This window comes from Varroa destructor, unplaced genomic scaffold (assembly GCF_002443255.2).
Source record: "Varroa destructor unplaced genomic scaffold, Vdes_3.0 BEIS01000001.1, whole genome shotgun sequence".
Taxonomy (NCBI): domain Eukaryota; kingdom Metazoa; phylum Arthropoda; class Arachnida; order Mesostigmata; family Varroidae; genus Varroa; species Varroa destructor.
This window is the reverse complement of record NW_019211454.1, coordinates 8,288,403-8,311,321: the sequence shown is the minus strand read 5'-3', so window position 1 is coordinate 8,311,321 and position 22,919 is coordinate 8,288,403. Positions and strand designations below refer to the sequence as shown.

Below are 22,919 nucleotides of genomic sequence, written 5' to 3'. Positions count from 1 at the left end.
TTTCTAAAACGGCTCCGCATATTGTTTTCAACCTATAAACTGCAAACAAATCAGACCGATTTGAAACTTCCGCAAACTTTCCGTGGGCCATTCTCATTAGATCCAAGGCCTGACAAAGGTCAATCAAGTCCACTCTTCGACTTCTAGCCAGTTCCAAGCAGCATTTAAAGAGAACCTTTACGCGACATAGCACAATGAGCAGACTAAGAAGAGGTAACCCACTATTAGTTCTTGTTGGCTATGCCCTCGATTCCTTTCTACGCTGTGCCGACTATACCATTTAGGATTTGTTTCCATCTATCCTGCCGCAATCACCTGCCTCACGTCAAAGAAACAGAGTTCTAGGATTAGGTATCAGCGAACCTAGGTGAGCCTGTCATCATGGACAGAATAGGTAAATAACGACGTTAATACACGGATAGCTGAATAGAACGCACACTATCTTTTTTCCATTGGCTAACAGACCAATAACGAGCCGCTTTTAGGCGGGCAGAAGCTGCCCGAATAGGCCCCATGTGACGCCTTGCTTAGTTGCTCGCGTGCCGCAATGTGGCCCCCTAATAAGACAATGTTTGATATATGCTGTACAACACTGGGGCCTGTTTTAGTATAATTAGGTGGTGCTTTTCCGCCCTTGGATCTCATGTTGGGCAAAATATTCCATCGATGGCGTACAGTATCTATACGTAATTTTATTTCATCTAGGCACAAGAAGCTCAAAAGGCCGAACAGTTATTCACACATGGATATGGTGACTAGTTAAATGAAAGCAAAAATGCGTTACGCACACGCATAGACTCTCGCTTTGTTAAAGACAGATTATTAAAGTAAAGCTTATGTCTGCGTGAAATCAGTTTACGAGTGAGACATACTTCGAAGCATCAGTTACGCAATGGTATATTTAACGTAAACAGTGACCGCCGACCTGGTAATCATATTTGGCTAATTGGGCTAGAAATTCTGACCCTGTCCAAAATGAAACGGACTCCGCGAGATTGGGCGTTGCAGGTATTACAGATACTGCTATATGTAACATGTGTGACGGTTTCATATCTCGCGCCAAAGCAGCTGCTGGCGCTGGTGTCGAATACACTATTTTCATTGGTTGATGTGTGTGTCTTTTGTCAAACTTAGAAATTCTTCATTTGAGTTTGCTCGTTCTTATGTGGATACAGCTTACCCGATGGCTATTACGAAGTAGGTTCATTCTTGTAGAGAAGAGAGAGAGAATAACTTCAAAAGACTCTTAAAACTGTATCGCCAATATAGCTTATTTTTCCATGCACACATACATGTATATATATAAAGTAAGGTAAAACTAGTTGTCCGAAAGCTAAGAACAAAGAAAGCACTGAGAGTCCTTCGCGCAATGTTTGCAAATTACATTAAACATGAAAAGCAAACACTCGATAATAACTGCTAATAAATCTACTTTCTTTAACGTCAACTAATTATTAATTATTACATTTATGGCTGTGTATATCTGCTAAAGCATACTAAAATTATGCTTTAACAGAAATACACAGCCATAAATGTCCATTATGCCATCAACGCGCATTTCGTTTTTCGGCCTGCGTCCTGTTCAGATCACTTGTGTCCAGCAGAAACCTGAAAGGCCTTCTAATTCAAAACGACTTAGGTCAACGTAAGTGACATCTTTGCGGCTAGATTTCTGTTCACGTGTCCTTAGGTAGCCATTACAGATCCGAAGCTGCGCACACAAGAGCCTTAACAGGCATGACGTTCCATCTAGGCTTGTGATTTTCTAATGACAACTTGTTCTACCATCGCCTAATGTAGTTGACGCCTGTTTGTACTTTTACTGCTAAAAATTGTCAGCATATGCGGTTTGACGTTGTTTTCCCAAGTTCCATCCCGTTGAAGCTTTTCTAGGCGACAGCCGAAGCGTCGTCTCATGCGTCTTTCAGGGAATATAAAATTGAAAAAATATTCGTAAAATTCGCCGTACCTTGGATACTTGAGATTTTGCTTTTCCTCACGAATGTACTAGTGAAGTTCTGGCAGATTAGCAACGAAAAAAAAAAAAAAAGCGCGCTAAATCTGTGGTTTTGAAGCGTGAAAAAATTATTGAGGTTGATTATGTGCAACGGCGGATAACCCTCAAGTCTTTGATTTTTTTAATTCTCTTAAAAGTCTCTAGACAGTCTCGATGTATATATTTTCATATTGGCTCGATTAGCGGCCAAAGTGAGGCTTAATTCGAGGCCGACATCAAGTTGAAATCAATTGAATGACACATGATCGACTGGGCACGATTAATAGCGCCTGTAGTCGTTTATAGAGTGTCCACGGTGATCATTGGCTGTGACTAACGTGGTTAAAGTGTAATTTTTTGAGCATAAGCGTGAATGACGACCCTGCTAGTTATATCATCAGGCTTGTCGCCGACCACGTTCTGTACCCAGCCAAAAACGACGACCATATAAACCTGGGTATGGCGCTTCCCAACGCTGTCCTGCTAACACATCTTATAGAATCTTTGAAAAAAGGCTCCGTTCAACGAATCAACTTCCGTTAACTGTAGAGAGGCAAATATATATAATGGAAAGCTGGTGGTTTGGCGCAAAATGTAAATGACCTTTGACAAAACCATGTATAGTATAGGCCGTATTACTAAGAAAGATCGCTAACGATGACGACGCAAATGCTTAACGTCATATAGCAAACGGCATGCTTAAACATAGGCGAATATTTCTAGACATAATCCCAGCTAACGGACAACACAGCATCCGTCAAATGAATTGATTCCAGTCCAAAAAAAAAGAAACGTCATTTATTGTTCCCTGTGTGATGACTAGATCCAGCCTGGTGGGTTACGCTTATCAACACTACAATAGCCTCCATACGGTCCGGAATCCGGACTATCTTACGTGTCTATAAGTTTAATAGGCAAGCACGTTACCGCATCATTATTACGTAGATAGTATTCTACTGATTAACTAGTCTCCTAACTGGTCTTTCCAATACGATTCGCGCTTTTTTTCAAAATTCGTTCGCATACGGTCCGAGCGATGAAACTAGCAGAGGAAAAGACAAATGCGTCCTGTGTTCGTATAGCTTTAGAATAACGAAACATGTGACTAGTCAAAGGAAGGCGCCGTCGTACTATGCAAATATTGAAAGGCAAAAACTGGGCATCATTCGTAGTTTCCCGTACATGCCCTATATGGCTTGTTGGTGTTCTTGCCGTGATATCTTCTTATACTCGCAAGCCATTCGTTGCGTAGATGGCTCTACCAGTTTCGAGCGATGGTAATGTTGAGAGGTGCTTCCAAGAAATGAAGTTATCTGTCTTCGCTACAAGTAGCGTGGCCCAACGGGGTGGTTTCGGTGAACATTGCACGGACGCAAATATCGGTGCGGGACGAACAAGCAATAATAAAATGTTTATTACGGTTGGGCAAATGCGGAAGCAATGTTCGGTGTTTTCTTCGCCTTTGCTAAAAGCGTTCGCGTTCCACTTCATCCTTCTATCGACAATCGCAGTACTCTGTCAGGCGACAAGCACTGAAAGGGAATTTGATCCGGTCCTCATCATGACCAAACGTACCACATCTGGGACAATGTTGACCAAACCTCCCCGGGCGTGGGAAGGAACCAAGCAACCTAAGAATCTCAATAGTAAGTCTTCCAGCAGGTATAGAACGTGTGCAGTTTCGAAGCAAGAGGTCACTGCTTGCGTCTCGAGACGGGTGTGCATGTAGGTAACATAGGCTGAATTCAATATGGACGAAACTGTCTTAGTAGGAGGGAGTATCTTATGAAAAAAAAATACTATTAATTAACTCTTGATTTTTATCCGAAGTTTATGAAATCAGAAAGAGGAATTTCTTTTTACTTGCACGGTACATTTGCCATTAAATGGAGTTAATTGGAACGATTCCTTAGGTGTTTCCATTACGAGAACATTTTCCAATCCTTCCCATACTGTGTAATTTGTCTTAGTAAAAAATTTAGGTTTCTCTAGAAAAATTTAATCTATTTCATGAAAATACGCGTTCTATTCGATTAGGCCATCGGGAAAGAGCGTCTTTTATAAACTGTGTCATGTTAGATTTCATTGCATATTCAGCAGGATTTTTTTTACGGTGATGGGGCACTTTATTAATCTTGTCCACATTAAACATCAATTACATAAAGCATGATTTAGATATAGCTCAAAATAAGTCACTTCTCTATAACTATTGATTTTTAATCGATTGAGTTCGCTTGACGCACGCACCGGTCCAAATGACGCCACTAGTTAACACCTCAGAACAACCAACAGAATTTTTGTTGTATTGGTCTCCCGAAGGCTACCGAGGTCTTGCAGGGTGAAAGCTGGTTAGAATGCGACTTAAGTGAAGCTTGCATGCTTGAAGGACAAGTGCAATGTTGTATCAACATGAGGAAAATTTTCTAGCTATACCGTTCTCGAGGTGCGGGCATTAGACAACCCAAAGCGCTGTGCTGGAAACACAGCTCGGGTCTTGTGTCTGGTTTTACCATAATTAGACATAGCTGTCCGGGACGGCATTAGCCCTTGTCTCTCTATACTTTTGTATAAAGTAAAAGCACGGTTGTTTAGGGACAAGTTTCCTATCGTTATTATTGAACGCAACGGCAACACTATCTCACCGTGCTTTTAATTTATATCCTTCAGGTCTATCCAGTATGCTGTTAAAGATGTCGAGTGTTTTCCCGTTTAAAACGTACAATGATAGTTTGCGTTTTGCGGTGGCAGTAACGGCAGGACTCTTCGCATTGATCGCATTGTGTGCCCTGGCACCCACCATGTGGATGGGGCTCAGGTAAGTTGATGTATGGATTTCGAACAGGATCTTTTTTCTATTATTTAAGCATTATATAGGCAGCGATCGGCCGGTGGCAGTAATGCAAATTGTATTAGTATACTTCAACTCCGGCTGAGTACTGAAATTCTTCCTATCTTATGTTTTTTCGTGCTTCAAATTGTCCGCTTATCGTCGTCGTACGAGCACTACATTTAGTACATTTTTCACGCAAGGAATATAGCGCTCGTTATACACTGCGTGCCCCGGTGATGTTCAGAGGAGCAAAACCCGCGGACAGCAATATAGATATAGATAGAAAGTTTCGTTTAACAAAACGAGACTTTCGCTAGCCGCGCTCCTGCCTTTCCGGTTCTTAGCTTTCGAGAAGTCTATTGCTGATTGTTACATATCATAAGTCAGGCATAAGTGCTCATTTATCGTTTCTTTCTCATTGCTGCTTTAATATTTCCGATAGTTCTGCGGGTACCGCCGCTTCAGTCTGCACAATCAACAACATATTTCCAGATGGTGATTTCCATCTCTTACCACGTTATACTCGGCGGTACCGTCGGAGTAACCGTTGACATCAGGAGCCAAACTGAAATTCTTCATTTAAAATACTCGATTATTCGCTTGTTTCTTATGGAGACTCATGTCTCCATACTTTTACTTACTGTACACTTTTTTAGATATACACAAAATTATGTATAATCCAAATTCTTGGCTTTATTGGATCAAGAGAAAAAACAACAATGTTGTGCTTCACCATTATATTTTTGTAGAACTCCAGTCCAGTATGGATGTAGCCAATTTCCACGTTCGTAAGAGACGTAAGTTTTGTTGTTGTAAGAGATATTAGCAATGCCAGTTAAACCTGAAAAACCTATTTTATTTGTCGGATTACCGGTTTGCTACTAAGGTTTTGTCAAAAGCTACACAGATTTTCTTTAAACAGAATTAGCTATTGCCCTGTCCTCGTACAAAGTACGTCACAAATGAAGTACGCCGTATTTCCCAGCAAAACTATTGAAGGACTGACTGGTCACCGTCTTGGAGTTGGACCTTTTCCAGTGAATATATACTGCAGAAGCTTTAGCCAACTTCCCCAAGTGGGAAAGGGTTTTATGTCCAAACTACAGAAGTTGATCTTTTAGCCCACACAGTACCTCAACATCTTCAAGTACCTAAGTGTAGTGCTAGAAGACGACAGATAAAAGAATGAATAAGTATGCTCAGCAATGCCCCTATTCACGTAATGTGTTGTATGTAACAGACATATGTAACTTATCGCTGCGAGTGTTATCGTTATTGATAGCCCTATAGATAAGTTTTCAACGTATTAACTTGCCCGCTTCTGGCAATTCCAGGTACGTTTTGCGGGCACAGTTCAAGGAATTCCTGCTTTAACGGCGCCAAATAGCTGTACTGTTTTCATCTAAATCATTATTCTAATTAGTTAATTATTGAATATTTTTTTCAATAGGACCCTTTTTATATATAAAATAAAAATATGATTATTGAAAAAAGCAAAGAATAAATTTTATTTTCTTTTCTATTTAACCAGGTTTGTGTGGGTCGTTCTCAGGAACGTAATACTACGCTCCAACACCACGCTAGGGTGTTTAATAATATTAATATTTTATTTCAGTTTGAGCCTTGCCTTAATGTAGTATGCCATATTTCAATGCAATGCTCCCGGTGTTCAAACAGATACCGAGTCCGTTTATGGTGTCTCATTATGTTCAACCGATTCCGCGACTTCATCGACCGTATAGCACCGTGCAGTCGGCGCGGAACGAAGTTCGATGAGAAGAAATTTAGCCGAACGTGCTTAACTTTGTCAGAATTGATGAAATTAAATATGAGCTGCAAAAAATCATGTCGATATATGATCTGTCGGTACTACGATCGAAAGAAAAACAAAACCAAGCGCGATAAATAGCAATACTAATTCAATCGGTTCCTACGGTCGTGATCAATGGAAGTTAACGGCTTCAGCATACGATGTTCTCCACAAAGAAGATTAACTGGGGAAGCCAACCGTTCAATTATCACCACTATGAAGCAATCTGACCTGTCCTTCATGCAAAAAACTTACGTCACCTCTGACAGGTCGGACGTCAGGCTGATACGTGACTACAGCTTGCCGAATCAGGCCACGAATTCTCAATGACGATAATAACAAGTATCTTCGATTCGAACTATGCGTAAGCTCCATTGTTAGCCTCCTCTGTTCGAAAACTTCTTACTAAACCTTCCGAACTTCCGAGTGACATTGGTCAGCCACCTCTGACCTTTGTCTCAACCCCTTAAGCCGGTCGTCTTGGCATTTTTCTGGGATCAACCATTGTGTGCGATATTAATTTAGGTTCGCGTTCCCTCGTGTTTTTCCTTTTGCCGTAGTCTACCTTGTTTATGCCAGAAGCGTTCTTGTACCGACGCAATGGGCTGCTGTATGATGTTAGCTCGCAGCACGCGAAATTTCGCAAAGGTAATCCAATCTGGGCGGATTCCCGATAATAGTTAACGAACACCAGCGTGCCGACAATTGTCTTCTCAAGGATTTCCCCGGTGCGGACAACAGCTGGGAAGCATTTCGAGACTCGATTACGTGGTTAAAGCAAGTGCATTGATGAAGTTAAACGTTGCATCCGAGAGTTTTGCCATGAGACACTGATGGGAAGTTCGATTACGGGCTACGGAGAGGACTGGAAATAACGACGACGCTCCGATGCGACAATCGGATCCACTGAGCTCTAGCTCAGCGAAGCGCGGCGTATGCGCTATAGAACTGCAGAGAATTAGAAACACCGACGTTTTTTTTTTGTAAAGAGCGGCGTTTGCCTTAGGTTTCACATTCAACTGTTTCAGTTGTGTGGTGCTAATGCTTCTTTATACCTATACCGCTAAGCGGACACGGCGACTTGCCATTTATCTACTAGGAACATTTGCTTAGGATCTTCGTTTCAATCACCGGTTCACTTTAATATTGAGTAGGATCGCACTGTAGATGCGTGATGCGTTGCTCTTTTTCGTCTGCACTTGTCACTCTCCGTACGCTTTCGTCCTTTGAATGACCTAAAGTAGGACAGGCGTTCGAGCTTATCATGCTTGATTTCAAAGGTTCAAGAAGCTTAATTTGCTATTCCATATTATAACTAGCGGTAATTTATTAAACAGGTAATTTTCCTTGATGATGGCTTGTTTCGATCAATATCGAGTATTATACGGACCGCTATCGATTAGTAAGACTGCATGTTAGAAAACAAATGAAAAAATAACAGCTTCAAAATACTAGTACTATTTTTAGTGTAGTGATAGTATATGAAACGTGAAATATTAATACAAAAAATATCGTACTTACCATGGGCTTTCAACCCAAAATATTCCCACGGGCTTCAAACGAAGGTTTGATCGAGTTGTTTGTTCAACGAGCGGACGGTTTCTGTTTATGCTTACAAACAATAGTAATGCCAGTAGGAGCTTCTAGGTCTTTGAATCGGCTTTTTAAACCCCCGCTGCATACACCTATTCGATACAGACCAAGTCGCTTCTGCCTGTGCAAACCCCCCTGAGTAGATTTCAGCTCAGTTAGCTGTGTTCTCGACTGAAACCCGTACGGACAGCAAACTAGAAGGTGGACCAAACAATGTGAGAAAAAATACAGATGGGTAGCCTTTATCTATTTTATTCGGTCTCGGTACTAACATCGCCTTTCCACTTCATCGCTGGCATGCGAAGCCTGACCCAGGTTTCGGGAGAAAATTCTGTTCCAAAGGCGACTTTTGTGGCGGAAATGGAGGCAAGACCAAAGGTCAGCTAGCATAATGACGATGACGGGAGCGGCCCAGCTATGCCCTGTTTGTCGCTTGTAACTTCATACGTTACCTCACTATTAATGAGATGTAAGATCATTTGTGCTCGAGCAAGAGCGTATCTATTTATTTGTTTGTTTAAAAGCTCGTTTTTCCCAACGAGAAATTAAGGACCCGGAAGCGTGTGCGCCGCTAGTTTCGCTTACGTCAGGAGAACATGTCGGAAGACGTGCCTACTAAATGGAAATACTAGATATAAGCATACAATAAAAAAACCTAAGCTAATCAAGTGGTACATTAGTGGTGCATAAAGCGTCACATACGACGTGGACGCTTTTCTCTTATGCAGCCTCATAGCATCGATGCTTCTGTAACGAGCAGCACTCTCTATGGCATGGTAGTAACTCATTTGCTGACCTAATTTTGAAAAACGTCAAAATTGAGGTCGAAATATCAATATTATTATATGTATAATTGCTTAGAATTCTACGCCTATTTTTAACGCGTACTGAGCCCAGTTGTGATTTTCTCTTGTACTAAGAAATCACCTTTTTTTCTATTTGGCAATTCTCAAAGGTGCAATTGGACTTTCAACGGTATTTACGCTAGAAGGATCCACTAGAAGGACCTAATGTTTACCCAGTGGGCGATTAAATTTCTGCATATGTCCTTATTGTCTTGCAGTTACGTGCTGCGTACGCACATATCTTCTGACCTAATCTTTTTATCTCTACGAGGCCAGTGCTGTATTCGGACAGCAAAAGTGATATCTGAGGTACGAGCCTTCAAGTGGATCTACTGGTTTTCGAAATCGACAACATCGAATATTTCGAAGTCTTGAAGACTAAAAACTATGGTAACACAAAATAATATTTAAAAAATCCCTAAGTAAAATCCGATTAGAAACGAACTAGATCGAAATTTTTCAAGATGGCCGAAAATGACAAAACATTTTTAAAGGAACAAAAGATAATGAGTTGATCTCTTATTTTCGAATATAGTTTCACACTTCCTCTACGTTCTATCATAGGTTCACTAAGTCAATTATTTCTGTTGGGTTCTGCTACTTCTCAAGAATAAATTTTGCGAATTATAATTGTTTATCCGGCGATCTGTCTTCTTATCTATTGTCAAACTGATTTATCTTCGTTGTACTTCTTCCTCTTATGAGATGTCTACGCTGTCATGCTTAACAAATCTGGTGTAGAAAACCCAAATTCGTAAGTTATGTTACGCTATTCAAAGAACAGGGTGTCAACAGATGCTCTACAAAGCGAAAAGAGAGAGCTCTCAATTAGCGTATAACACTTCGGCAGGCAGGCAGGCAGGTAGGCAGGCAGGAGGGAATCACGAGGAAGAACTTCAGTAAATCACTGGATCAACACAATACACGCTTATTTTATATGTGTGTTCTGTACAGCAAATATGAAGGCGCTAATCTTCTTCACAATTTATCATGACGATTTGCTCCTAATAGGCGTATATTATTTTTGTTTTATCTTGTTCACAGATTTGCTGTGGCGAACCTCGTTTAGAGTAAGTTCTTGATTGGTTGAAAGATCATCTCATCAAAGAGATTGGTAAAAGATAAGAAAATTAGTATCTGCATGTTTATTAATTGAGACCTTTGGTAAAGCGAAGTTTCTTCGACTGTGCATAGATAATCAGATAATTTTTCAGCTTTTTCTGTGACTCTTGACACGGTTAGACGTTAAAAAGGACCTTTCTGCAGACTAACGCTTTGAAGTTTTCTGCACTGAAATAAAGGGGAAAAAAAGGGGCTAAAATAAATAAATTGCAAAAAGTGATGGACAAACACGATTTATTAGAATAAATCTGCGCATTACTAGAACCAAGTTATCGTCAACTAGATTCGACACAGAACATTGGTTGTATCGATGCTACCGCGGGATTTTTAGGTAATATTGATGTAGGAAATTACCATACAAATAATAATTTCCGAGCCATTGCCAAGCTAAACAAGTCAGGTGTCAAAGAGATGAGAATTCAAGCAAATCATCCAGGTGACTAGTGCAGGCTCACGTGCAAGGAACGGCCAGACTGCACGAGCGACGATCATCTGCCCGATTAGATACCCATACGAATCGCGAAGAGCATGCAGCATACGTGGATCACGCTTGTTGCTATTGCATTGTGGTGAAGAAAGCATTCGTATCTACAGGTGATTATAAGAGACATAATCATATATAGTTGCACGTCATCGGATTAACCCATAGAGAGCTTCTCCTCCGTTCGTAAAAGAGGCATTCGAGCAATTGTGCGTCCCGGCGAAGATATGCCAATCTCTTGCGTCCTTCATGAAACTGAAGGAGCGCTCGCAACCAGAATGAAAACTGGCCCTTGAAAGACTCTTTTCAACCTAAAAAAAAAACAGGATTTTCCCCATACCATTATCTAAGCAATACTTCCTTAGCTGACGTTTCAATAGATCAGTTTTCGCTCACATGACACAGCGAGATGTCCTAGTATAAAAACGCTCACTGAAAAGGCTAACAAAAATAAATTATTTCTACGTACATAAGGGAATAAACTGGACTCCACTGAGACCCCTTATGGCCTGCTGCATAGCTGGTAGATAGAACAGGCCGAACTTTTACAGGATAAAGAGGCTGCAATTGTGTCTCGATGTTCTACCCAACATGCTAAACGTCACGTATCGATTACCTCTGGATGTAGAAGGATACATAAGCGTAAGCTTCTCCCTGGTTACCCTGTTTATTTGGACGAAACATTTACTCAAATCGTTGTATATTCTCGATGACGAAACAGACAAGTCACACAAAAGTAATAAAACAATTCATAAGAGCTGGCCAATTGGTTCTTAATTGAATATCACATAATATGTATTGAGCGAATATCTATATTTAGACGGCCATATCACTAATAATTCATTACTGTGAATTATCTTGAAGACCCTCAATATTGGCTGATGTTTTCTTAGTTGGATGTTCACGCCGAAGTGTATCCGGCTGCCAATGTCTTACAAAACATTTACTAAGAGGAGCTCAATATCACTGACAGAGACTGTGTGCCTCTTCTAGCCAAAGTAACAAGATGAAGGCCAGTTAGTGAAAAAACCTGGGATTTGAAAACGGAACAGCTCGTCATGACTTATGCTTCTCTGAGCATTGGTACAGCGAAATAATATCACCTGTTTTTGCTTTTACCACACTTTCGTCTTAAATGCAAAGACCTTCGTAAGCCTAAAACTAGCTCATTGCACTTCGTTGATAACGAACAACTTATGTATTCGGCCATACGAGCGTTGTGCATATGAATTGCGGCCTGATTTAAGGCTGTTTTGAATTTTTCTCAATGTACGCCATCTGGCCGTACTTCTCGACCGCAAGTAACTGGCGCCGAGTCTCTCATAGTCAATGCTAAATTCGAAAAGGGCCATAAAAAAGGATCTATAAGCTTTTTGTTAACCGTTAAATATTGTGATGAACTAAAAAAGAGGGCGGGTAGTATCTATGACGAAGATGTAAAAAAAATATGCTACTGAAAAGCGTTTCGGCCTTTCCAATAATATTCGAAGTTTCTTAGCTGCATGTTGTGTCCTGCGTCCCAAAATCGATGTCGGTGGCAGGGGCAGCACGAGTCATGGTGGTGGCTCTCCGAGGCTCAGACTATTGAAACAACTGTTAGTGATCGGGAACTATCAAGAATGAGTGGATAGTCAGTTATTCCGTGTGTCTATGCAGTACACCGCAAATAATGTGATATTAATGTAAATTTATGTTATATCCAAGCGTGTAACGTACCGTTGGTAAATATATCCTGATCGTGCCATGTTCTCCAATGTTTTCAATAATGAGGCTTACGTAGTTCACTATGTCAGCCATACATGTTGCTATGTTTCTAAATTGGGCATCTTATGTTAATTGAAGTTCAACTAACTTGACAATAACAGTCTTGTTTGGTTTAGTATAAGCGCGTATATCTTCTTCGTAGGTTTGTACAATTTCACGCCTATTTCTATGATCAGGAATACTCATTTAATCATTTTCTTTAAGGATAATTAACTTTCGGATGATAATTAAAAATTAAAGAAAATAGTGAAACGTGGGTTGTGCCAGTGATGGTGTAACGTGTTCGCTTATTACGCCTATGGACACATGGGGGTCTGGGTTTGAAATCGGGTTAATGTTCCTGTCACGAGCCCATCGTCTAAAGCATAACGTAAAACTCGAAAAATTTAGACGTAGGCAAAAGTCGACATCACTGGGTGAAGTCTACGATAAATTATTGAGCTGCACTTTCTAGACTAAAGTAGATAAATACATTTGAACTATTTTCCTTATACCAATAATCATTCAATAGATAGCTATGTGTCACATGGTGAAGCAAAATCCTTTGTACCCAATATGTATGACCTGGGAAACCGGGCTCAAATCACTGTATAAAAGCTAACTTACCCGTTGTTTGGATCGTATGGCCTCCTTCTGCCGCTCGGTCTGCTCCCCGATACCTTTGCTCCGCCAGAGCACGTGGCCCATAATTGAATAGGCAATAGCAATCGTGACCATTGGCACAAAATACGTGGCGATCATAAACACGACATTGTAACTGTAAATCAAACAAATACTTTCTCGATCAGAAACATAGGATCGAATCTCTTTATTTTCGTCATACAATGTATTTATAATTATTACGCGTCTATGTGAATTGGTTGCCTGTATTAATAGGTATGTTGGCCTATATATAGGAGCAGTGTAACGTAAAACAGATTACTGTGTTGTCCTAGTCTTGAATACATAGAGGTGAGACAAGTGCTGACAAAGACAAAATGTCCGACAAAAAAGCTACTTACGTTGTTGAAGATCTATTGACGATTTTCAGGTCAAAATTTAAGCAAATATTTTTTATGTTTTTTGAAAAAAAAATCAATACTATTGAATTAAACATGCGTCATTTTGGTCGACGACTCTCTGATACCTTTCTAGTAGCATCATAATCCTATCACTTTTGCAGAAAAATTGCAGAAGTGCAAAAAAAATTCGCATTTTTACGTTAAAGCTAAACTAACAGCCTCGCCAAAAACTTTGCAAAGATTAAGATATGTCATAGTCTAATGGTGCAAAGCAGATCCGGGCTACACAGCAGATGTATAAATTTCTTTTTGCGTAACATTATCAAAGTGGCAAACGACGCCTTCTTTGTTCATGTTTCCGCTCGATTTTTTTTGTCATTTGTTTATTATAATTTTGTTAGTTGTTGACAGACCGATCGAATAATGCATGATTCTTCACAGTGTCACCGAATACCTACCACTATCTGCTGAGGCGTCAAGCCAACCCTTGCCACAGATTATGGAATAAGGTTCGTCATCTATTCGCTTTTCGCACATTACTCTCGTAAATAGTCTATTTTTCATCACCCGTGATCAACTGGTTTAGAATTGGCTTTATTTCATTGCGTTTCTATAGAGTTCCTTCAAGTGGAAACACGATCGAGTGGATTCATTTACGTCAGTTCGTGTGGTACTCAAACAGCGAGCCACACTCAGACAACTCTCCTCAGATGATCCGAATCTGCCCAGCGGTAAATTCCTTTTATACATAGCGACATCGTGCCTACTCAGGAATCAGTCTTCTCTAACTTTCCGAATAGTTTGATTAACTCGTTCCGTTCAGTCGAAGTTTCCGACGACAGAAACATCCATTGCGAATTTTGACGATAAAAAGCAGAAATTTATTTACGGGCCTGGGTAGCGAATTGTTCAGAAAAAAATTTCGCCTATTTTTCAGGCGCTCAATCTTGAGCCTGAATGAGGCATTTTAACCCGTCTTGAGCCCGTCTATCACTGTCAAGTCTCAGCTTTTATGTAAACGGCACCAATGCGTCTGATATTAGCTGGGATACGAGATTTTAAAGTTAGTCAGCTGGCTATCTAGCTAGCAAAATTGTTATTACTTTCTCAGAATAGATACTCTAGGTAGATCAGTTTATCGAGATGAGTGAGCATTAGCAAATACGTCCATTCCAAAAATCAAAATATTACCAAATTCTGTTTTGCTTACTATATTTATTTCATACACGTATGACGTATTATACTCATCATTTGCTTACCTTTGATGCTAGTTTGTAAAACGTTAAATGCTGTCTTTCTATTTTTTTTTTGTTATAAATCACAAAAAAAATCAAGCATTTTCTTTTGCAACTAACACAAATTTTGAGTGCTGCATAGAAGAGTGTGCCGAAAGAAAAGCTATAACATATCAGTTTTTCACAGCTGATATCTCTAATTCCTTCAGTTTTTCTTGCATCTCTTTCAGTGTGTATAGGATCTGATAACCTTGAAATAGCCTCTCGAATAATGCCGAGAGGTAATAGGTAGATACGATAATACAGGAAAATACTTATTATTCTTTCTTCTTGACTATGATGACACGTTTCCGATATATGTTGTCTTACTGCACACGTATTTCAGTTATCAGAACTATATTCTCGAGATACATACAATAATATGACATTATTATATTTTTTCAAAATGTCGAGTTCTGCGCGGCCAACAGTATTGGACGTAGGACAGTTTCCCTTGACCTCTTTTAATTTAGCTCTAATAAAGTAAAACGAGTACCCCAGAAAAACTTCGAAATGAAAATGTGTATGCATGGAAACACTCTCAATGCGATAGCTTTTTTCAGTAGAACTAGCGTACTTAAACTTCCCAAGATAGTCGATAAGTTAGCCATATGGTATAATTTGTATGTTTTAGCAGTTTAAGGCTTGAGATTTGCAATGCATCTAGAAAACTTGTAGGAAGCCAACGCACAAACCTGTCTAACTTACTGTATTATACATCTTTCACGTCTTGTTTTCGGCATTTCAGACCCGCTAGTTCTCGTTGACATCCAGAGGGGTAGAAAAGTCATCGCGTGATTGAGTAACAACAATGTTACCTAATAGGTAGTTGAGGCAGCCAAAGTAGGTCGACACTGTCCAGATCAAATTTCTACCTGGGGCTTCCCTACGGTTGAAGGTCCAATGCGTGCTAAGGTCTAGGGAATGATTATGCGCGAAGATTGTAGCGCAATACGCGTGTCACCTGTTAGCGGAAGCCATTCGTTCGTAAATGTTAAATGTTTTAACATCGTTCATAATGTTAGCTCAGATCTTGGAGTGTAAACAATCGAAGGAGCCTGAGTCAGGCTGTTAGATAGGTCCTAGGAATTGTCTAGGAAACAACAGGTATTTATAGAACGATTGAATGAGTCACTGAAAATGACTTGTTAACACGATGTCTCGCAAGCGACTTGTAGCAGCTAGGTCGGACTGTTGTCGAACCGCAGTTGAAGCTGGGGCATGTCAAGAGCGTCGAACAGGTGCACGTTCAATGCACGCGTTAGAACGGTTAGTAGTAAGGATGAGCCGGTGTACCAAGGACACACACAGACCTGCATCTACAGTACAGTTTATTCTATTCAACTGACTTTTTTTCCTTTCAAATATATAATTAATTAACCTTAAGTCGCAGCTTACTGGTTAGATAGGCAACTGCTAAATGCATAGATAGCTCTACTTGGAATAAAGATTTCTGCCAGAAATTATCTCTGCGACGCTTTTTCCATTATGCATTGAAGATAGAATAGGTGTTACTTAGACAAAATTGTTTGCTTTCTATATTTAACCTAATTGACAACATGAATTTTTTACAATGTTTAAACTTGTGCGGCGTGCGAAACTTACAATGTTCCTGGCGAATATCATTATCGTAAAAAAGGTGAAGGTTTCTTAAGTGGTTGGATGCGAAGCTTTCAAACAAAGAAAACACACAAAGAGAAACCATAGAGCAAACGCAGCTTTGAACGTAAAACGTGAGAGCTCCTGTTACATCAATTTGTTCATACTATACCATCGTTCCAGTCAAAACCTACGGCATATTTCAAGCTGTTGTGAGATCGTGACGTGATTGCAAATTGCGGTACAGAGGATAGGCTCACTTTTGATATAAGGCACTTGATATCGGCGGCCCTGCCAGGACAAGCAAGCATGTACTCGTATGTTATATTAGGAGAATCAAATATTCGATCTGTTTGGTGTTTATCACACTGGTGTGGTACGAAACTGCTCCATATGCCATATTCGATACCTATAATTTTTTTTGTAAACGTTCTCCGCCAAATTAGCTAGTGACGAAAACGGCTACGAAATTAGCACGTATATTAATAAAAAAAAAAAAAAAAAAAAAAATCGTTTGTTTGGTCGAAGGTGTCTTTACATGCGTAAACTAAATACTTGCGTGCGGTTTTTCTATGTGAAATGTAAATGTTAGCACATGACAAGTGATAGCAAATGGGCGCTAGAGAAGTATTCTGAAACGGCTCTCAAAGGGAAGGCACTCAGCGAGACGTGCAACGCAATGCTTATTCATCGTACCGCGTATCAACATTCGGGACGTAATACACAAATCAGGGGTTCGATTTCGTCATTTTCCGCTTATGAACAGATATACCAGAGCAATTATCATTATTCCAACCTATTCGATGAAAACAATATCGCTCTGATGTCAGATTATTCTCAAGTGAGTTTCTGTACTTTTGTGGGGATCATAAGAAATACCTCACAGAGGAGCAGCGCACCCTAATAGCAGGAAAGCGAAGTGCGCAGTTGACAATGTGACACAGAAGGTGAAGTATAAGGAACAAAGAACAGCAAGCAAACATCGAAAGTGATACACAATGCCGCGTGAGCACAAGAGAGATCCAACCACGCTATCAACATACAGACCTATAACAGTTTCCCGGTTGTATCCGAGGGTTGCGAAGCACGGGGTCGCTACGTCCATAGAACCCTCCGACGTCGCATTGGAATAAATAAATTTTGACTATCGTAAATCAGCGGAAAAAACCTCCCCCAAAACTATCGACATAAATATGCGCGTTTCAAATGGTTAAATTATTCCAAAGTTGGATAGGTAATAACTGGAAAAGGGTCTGATTTTCAAGCGAATCACATCTGACAACAGAATATCGCACTATTCCTTCCCACCAAGCAGAACAGACATCTGGACAAAGCAATGGTATGGAATCGGTAGCGAGTTCTATCCACGGCGCAAAAAGCCAGTATTTCGTCAATGGCTTTGTGGAGGAATGGCAATACGATTGAGCCATTCAAACGAAAGGCCCGCCCCAAGTACGATAATGGTTTCTAGATGTGGACAGTCTTTATGCATGACAGGTTACCACGTCATATGGCAAGTAAACGACGTTGAGATTCTGTCATGACCCGATCTGAATCCGATTGAAGACGTACGGCATTATGTCAAAGAGCGAATCAGGACAGACACGCGGACTTAAGAATACAGGGTTCTGAGTATAAGTCCAGAATCCGGGCGTGACGGAGGTGATGCTGGAGAGCGTTAGCGGCGTGATAAGTCGAGTTGCAGCAGGGATCGCAGCCAGGGCTGGAAGAACCAAATACTAGCTTCAGTAAGTGCCTTCCTTTCCGCAAGGGTTTCGATATGGCGTTTTTAGCGACGGTGCCGTTATATGTGCCATCATGGCAAAGCAGAGGGAGGGCGCTTTCGAACGAAAAGTCACGCGTAAACGTTTACTCGACTGGTCCCATTCGATTCGCATAAGGAGGATAAGGTAAAACTCGCTTGGCAATTTCCGAGTCCCAAATAGCTAACTGACTTGTTCACCACTCTGCACACCTTAATAATATTATAGTTCTTGAGTAAACGCGACTCAGATCGCTATATAAGCGGCTAGCGCAATTGGCGAGCCGGTATACAAATATACATGAGTAAATTCTCTGTTTATGCTAAACAAATTCTCTGTCTATCATTCGCATAATAATATCGACCCGTGCGCACTGTTTATCTAGCAAGCCAGTCTAAATTAAGACAGATCGTGTCTCCCGTCTTTTGTTCTCTTCGCCATGCTATTTCAATAATGATCAAGCGCCCTAGTTGCGCACACAGAGTGAACCATTGTGTTTCCTCCATCTCACCATACGTTTGCATGTGCATCTTTCAAGCTGAACACATGTCACTGAATCTCAACAGGTCGGTGCCTTGTACACGGCGCGCAGACCCGTCGCTTAACAGTTAGTTGTTTCGGAACGGGGCTGGCACAGATCGGGGGGGGGTAGAACGATCTCTAGCTGTGGAGATCGTCGTGCACGTAACGTGACATAACGCCAAGGTTCAGATGCAGTGTCTTGCCTGCTTTTTTCAAGCATCGAAATGAGTTGATTCGGCAAGCAGTTCGTTGTGGTAGGCGTACACGTCGCACGAATTGCAGACTAAGCCCAAGTTCTAACCTGCCTGTATACGCAACGATGTATGGCGTCCCACATTTCGTGATCCGCTCTGCGTGCTGATAGTAGTACTGCTGATTTCAGTTTATCTCAGTGAAAGGATTAGCCAGCAAAATTGTACTGTTGTTAGCAGTGAATTATATAACCCTGTGAGCGAGTGTTTAGGTTGAGCTTCAGGTAAAGGTTAACAAAGCAACGGGTTATTGTTGCTATAATTGCTATAATTACCGTTAATTGGGTGTTTTATGTGTAAGAGTACAACTGCACAGGGCGAATACATCGAATTCGAGTGTTATATATACGCGTGCTGGAAAAAATGGCCCTCCTGGAAAGCGTGGCTGAACAGCTGCGAGGTTAGTTAGTTACGATGATGCTGATGTTTACTTCCTTGTGTTTTTTACCTTAGGTAATATTATTATATAATCATATTAGTCGAATCATATTAGTATTATCAGTATATGGGCTTAAATCGGATGCCCTAAGGGGTATTTGAAGACGTATCGTACACATACACATGTACATACGGGAAAAAATGTTGCACGTTCTTGTGAAGCCGAACAAGAAATTGTCCTATATTTCTTACTACTTAAGACACTTTTTTAAAACATTTTCATAATAAGATCACATATATATGAATCGTGCTATTAAAGCGATTATTTTTAGTATAGTTTAACGGAGTATTGTTGACGGATTGTTGATAAATCCATATAAATTAGAGCATTATATGGACATTTATCCATAAAATGGATAATCCATATAATTGCTTTGAGCTCAGAATGGGTCAGGGTACACGAAACGATTTTACCCTAAACAGTCGACTTACTTATTTACTTACAGACTATCTGTTTATCTGTTTACTTCGAGAGGCTTCTTATACTGTTATAATGCAAAGTATTTAGCTTTGTCTGTGAATACATATATATCAAAATATGCCACCCTTCAGATATATATAAAGGATGGTACATCTAAAGTGGGATTTTTTCTGCTTTGTTTCTAAAGCTGTATCTGAACATGAACAGATACTTTGAGGATATTTCATTGTATGTGTTAATATTTGACAATCCTGGTTACTTAACATAACCGTCATTCACCACTATCGCAACTTCAACTTGGATTCTAAACCACTAACTAATAAATCAACTTCTTTGTAGTAACCGCACGTCTTATATATATATATATATATATATTTCTCTCAAAGCTTTAGTGTGCAGTTATTAAAAGATTATACAGTTGTAATGTACTTCTATTGCTTCGTGATGCCTATATGTCGATGACAGCATGTAGCACACAGGTTTTTATCCTGGCCGTTCTCCTTTTCCCATTCGATTTGCTAACATATCGTTAATTATTCACAAGAGGTCGTATCAAAATATTCTTCGATTGAAGTTTAGATACGGTCGAGTATTAGCACAAGTTCGCACAAATAACCCCTTATCGAGATCGGTTCATTAGTAAGCTTCCGAGACTGGACCTTTACACTGCTTTTAGGTTGCGAAATGACATTATGAAGTTGTCATCTGAGTCTCTTCGCTCAACCAGACACAAAGGTCATCTACAGCGAAGGTAGCGTGCAGCATGCATAGCTCAGTTGGGGGTCATGAAGTGAAAAATTCGAAATCCGCATAGACTCATACATGACCTAAGATATCTAAATGCGTCCCCAGAATAACAAAAGTAGTAGAATCGATAGAATCATATCACTGCTAATTACGTTGCATAATATTGCCTCGTAAGTATATATGTATACTATATGTACAAGGCCTATAAGCTACATGTACGATTTCGTTCTATTTATTATCATTATTTATAATATTTTGCAGGTGGACTCCACTTCTATATATATTTATATACTATATATATATATATATAGTTATACGAACCTTAAGAGTATTATTGGATTTCTTTTCATTATTCAGTCCGAGCCAAATCCACGACCCCAACTTTATCGTGGTTTTTGTTGTAAGTTTGTTAAACACGTTAATTCTTACCTTAGAACTTCCGACCACAACCGTTTCAAGTTTGGCGAGGGTGTACGGTAAAGAAGTGACAAAAACTTGCCATTTTGTGTTGTTCAATAGGAGAGACGCCATGACCCATACGTATTTCTTGAAGTTTGCATATGTAATACCGCCGAATATTGGTGCTTTAATACAAGCTTCAGCGCGCATATGATTGTATTAACCTTAGTACCTCGCCCACATGATCTATACAATAAAACAAGTGTGAGATGGAGATTGATATTTATCTGTTAGATAGCCTTTTAGTCGTTGGCGCCGTAATCGTCCGACTTTCCCTCAACGTCCGTTTCACAATACTTACAACCTATCAAACGATCCATCTCAAATATTAGGACTATAGGACTAGAAATATTTTGAAAGTAGCTTACATTAGGACATTAATTTTGATACCATGCTTTTATATTCCTAACTATTTATTATGTTTTCCATATACCGTGTATAAATATTTAATTTAGGAGGTATCAGTAGATACCAATTGATATATTTATATCTTCGTTAGAAAAGACGGTACCGGGGTGACGAACGGGGGTTCCTGTACGCGAGTAGCAGATATAACCCGTTCACAATAGTTTATAGAATTAGGAAAATACATTCTGTATCCTTGATCGGACCTTGCCCAGGCATAGAGGAAGCTCCATGTAGTGCAATTGTCTGAAGCTCGTTAAAGAGAGGAATTAAACTCTGATGTAGTGAACTTCATCAGTTAAATTTCATATATAGAGGTCAACAGCACAATATCTCACTTTGAGAAAGAGCATACAAAATCATTTAGGACGTCATATGGAATATATATTCCCTTGTTGTTAGCTTATAGAACCACTTGGAGAAATACCCTAAAGGGCGACATGATATTTATCACAATTTCCTTCACAGCTGGAGCATTTGTGTATAAAATCAGATTCATCGAAATCTGATTTTCCGTACAGCCTGTACAGACCTATGCAAAGCAAGTTAAAACATGTCTCTTTGTTATTGAACTCAGTATATTTGACAAACAGAACGGTGCAAATCAATCCAGACATCGTTCATTTATTACGTGAGAGCTAAGTTCTATGTAGTAGATCGGATGATCGCTCTATCGATATAATATATCGCTCAGTATCCATCTCTCTTACATATACAACGGCCCACTATCCTACTACGCATTTAGGACAGAATTATTCCCTGAAGTGTGAACAGGACCGCCTAGAACTGGCCAGTTTTTGAGACGAAAATACGTTCAAACTGTTACGCTATATTATGTTCGCATGTAGAATAGAGCAAAGCCACAATCGACTTTAGTCACTTATCAGATCGTGCGTGAGCTTCGGTCTCATTAGGACTTATCATAAGTTACATTTAGTTATTTTTGCCTTACCATTCGCACATAGTCGCGCGTCTAACAGTACTACTGATGCTGTATAAATGTTATTCTCAATAGGCTGTCCACCGAGATGATTCCCATGGTGCACTTCCCATGCCTTTTGACACACTTCACCTATGACAACATCCATAGTCTATGACAACTTAACATGACTATGGCAGAAACAGTTTCCAGCTTCGTGACAATTTCCTACCGCACGTCGTTTGCTGTGCGTCTCTGTCTATCTGTTTATAGCATCAGGATCGCCCATCAATATTAGGGAGCTCCCATGAAACTGCGGGAGCATGGTCCATGTCTATGACATGGAAATATCCATTCGATCTAATTCTTCCTCTACTTAGATCGTTTGCCGAATTCAACATGCCCACACCCTGCTTCCGTGCTTCTTGGGGTCCTAATTCGAATCCCATGCCGCTAACTTGTACTCGTCACCCCGCTCCGGTTGGAGCACCTCGTACGACTCTCATGTGCAGCAAGTAACCGCTTTGTGAAAATCATGGGAACCGATTTTATCAACGTGCGAGGTCCTCATCTTCTTCAAGTCTACTCACTTAAGGAGGCTCGTTGCGCGGGCTTATTGGCTCCAATAGGCAGCAGTGGCAGTTTCCTCGTATATGTTATTGCTGATGTAAAAACTAAC

The 22,919-nt window shown here is 40.1% G+C and overlaps 3 protein-coding genes across 10 annotated transcripts in view; 2 read left to right on the top strand and 1 right to left on the bottom strand.

Moving 5' to 3' along the window:
* Window positions 1–22,919, bottom strand: part of LOC111243338 (tachykinin-like peptides receptor 86C) — a 317,164-nt gene that overhangs the window by 44,389 nt on the left and 249,856 nt on the right. For all 5 annotated transcript variants that reach the window (XR_015319164.1, XR_015319163.1, XM_086977508.1 and 2 more), the window contains exon 3: window positions 13,048–13,198. Coding sequence is in view for 3 of the 5 variants with exons in the window: in XM_086977508.1 (XP_086833634.1) it covers window positions 13,048–13,198 (151 nt within the window). In the remaining 2 variants the exon portion in view is untranslated. The remainder of the gene's footprint in view (window positions 1–13,047; window positions 13,199–22,919) is intronic.
* Window positions 2,897–9,508, top strand: LOC111243339 (uncharacterized). 3 transcript variants are annotated; one of them, XM_086977509.1, is made up of 4 exons: window positions 2,903–3,642; window positions 4,664–4,811; window positions 6,161–6,215; window positions 9,293–9,508. In XM_086977509.1, the coding sequence occupies exons 1-3, from the start codon at window positions 3,249–3,251 to the stop codon at window positions 6,198–6,200; spliced, it is 582 nt and encodes a 193-aa protein (XP_086833635.1). In that variant the 5' UTR covers window positions 2,903–3,248; the 3' UTR covers window positions 6,201–6,215; window positions 9,293–9,508. The 3 variants fall into 3 exon arrangements, with proteins under 3 accessions (XP_022644464.1, XP_086833635.1, XP_022644465.1); XM_022788729.2 differs by lacking the exon at window positions 6,161–6,215 and having other exon boundaries at window positions 2,897–3,642; XM_022788730.2 differs by lacking the exon at window positions 9,293–9,508 and having other exon boundaries at window positions 2,905–3,642; window positions 6,161–6,303.
* The window catches only part of LOC111243337 (uncharacterized), an 87,261-nt gene continuing 83,204 nt past the window's right edge, over window positions 18,863–22,919 (top strand). The window contains exon 1 of one of the 2 annotated variants that reach the window (XM_022788721.2): window positions 18,863–19,251. In XM_022788721.2, the coding sequence (XP_022644456.1) occupies window positions 19,215–19,251 (37 nt within the window). In that variant the 5' untranslated portion in view covers window positions 18,863–19,214. The remainder of the gene's footprint in view (window positions 19,252–22,919) is intronic. The other variant, XM_022788720.2, reaches the window with a different exon arrangement.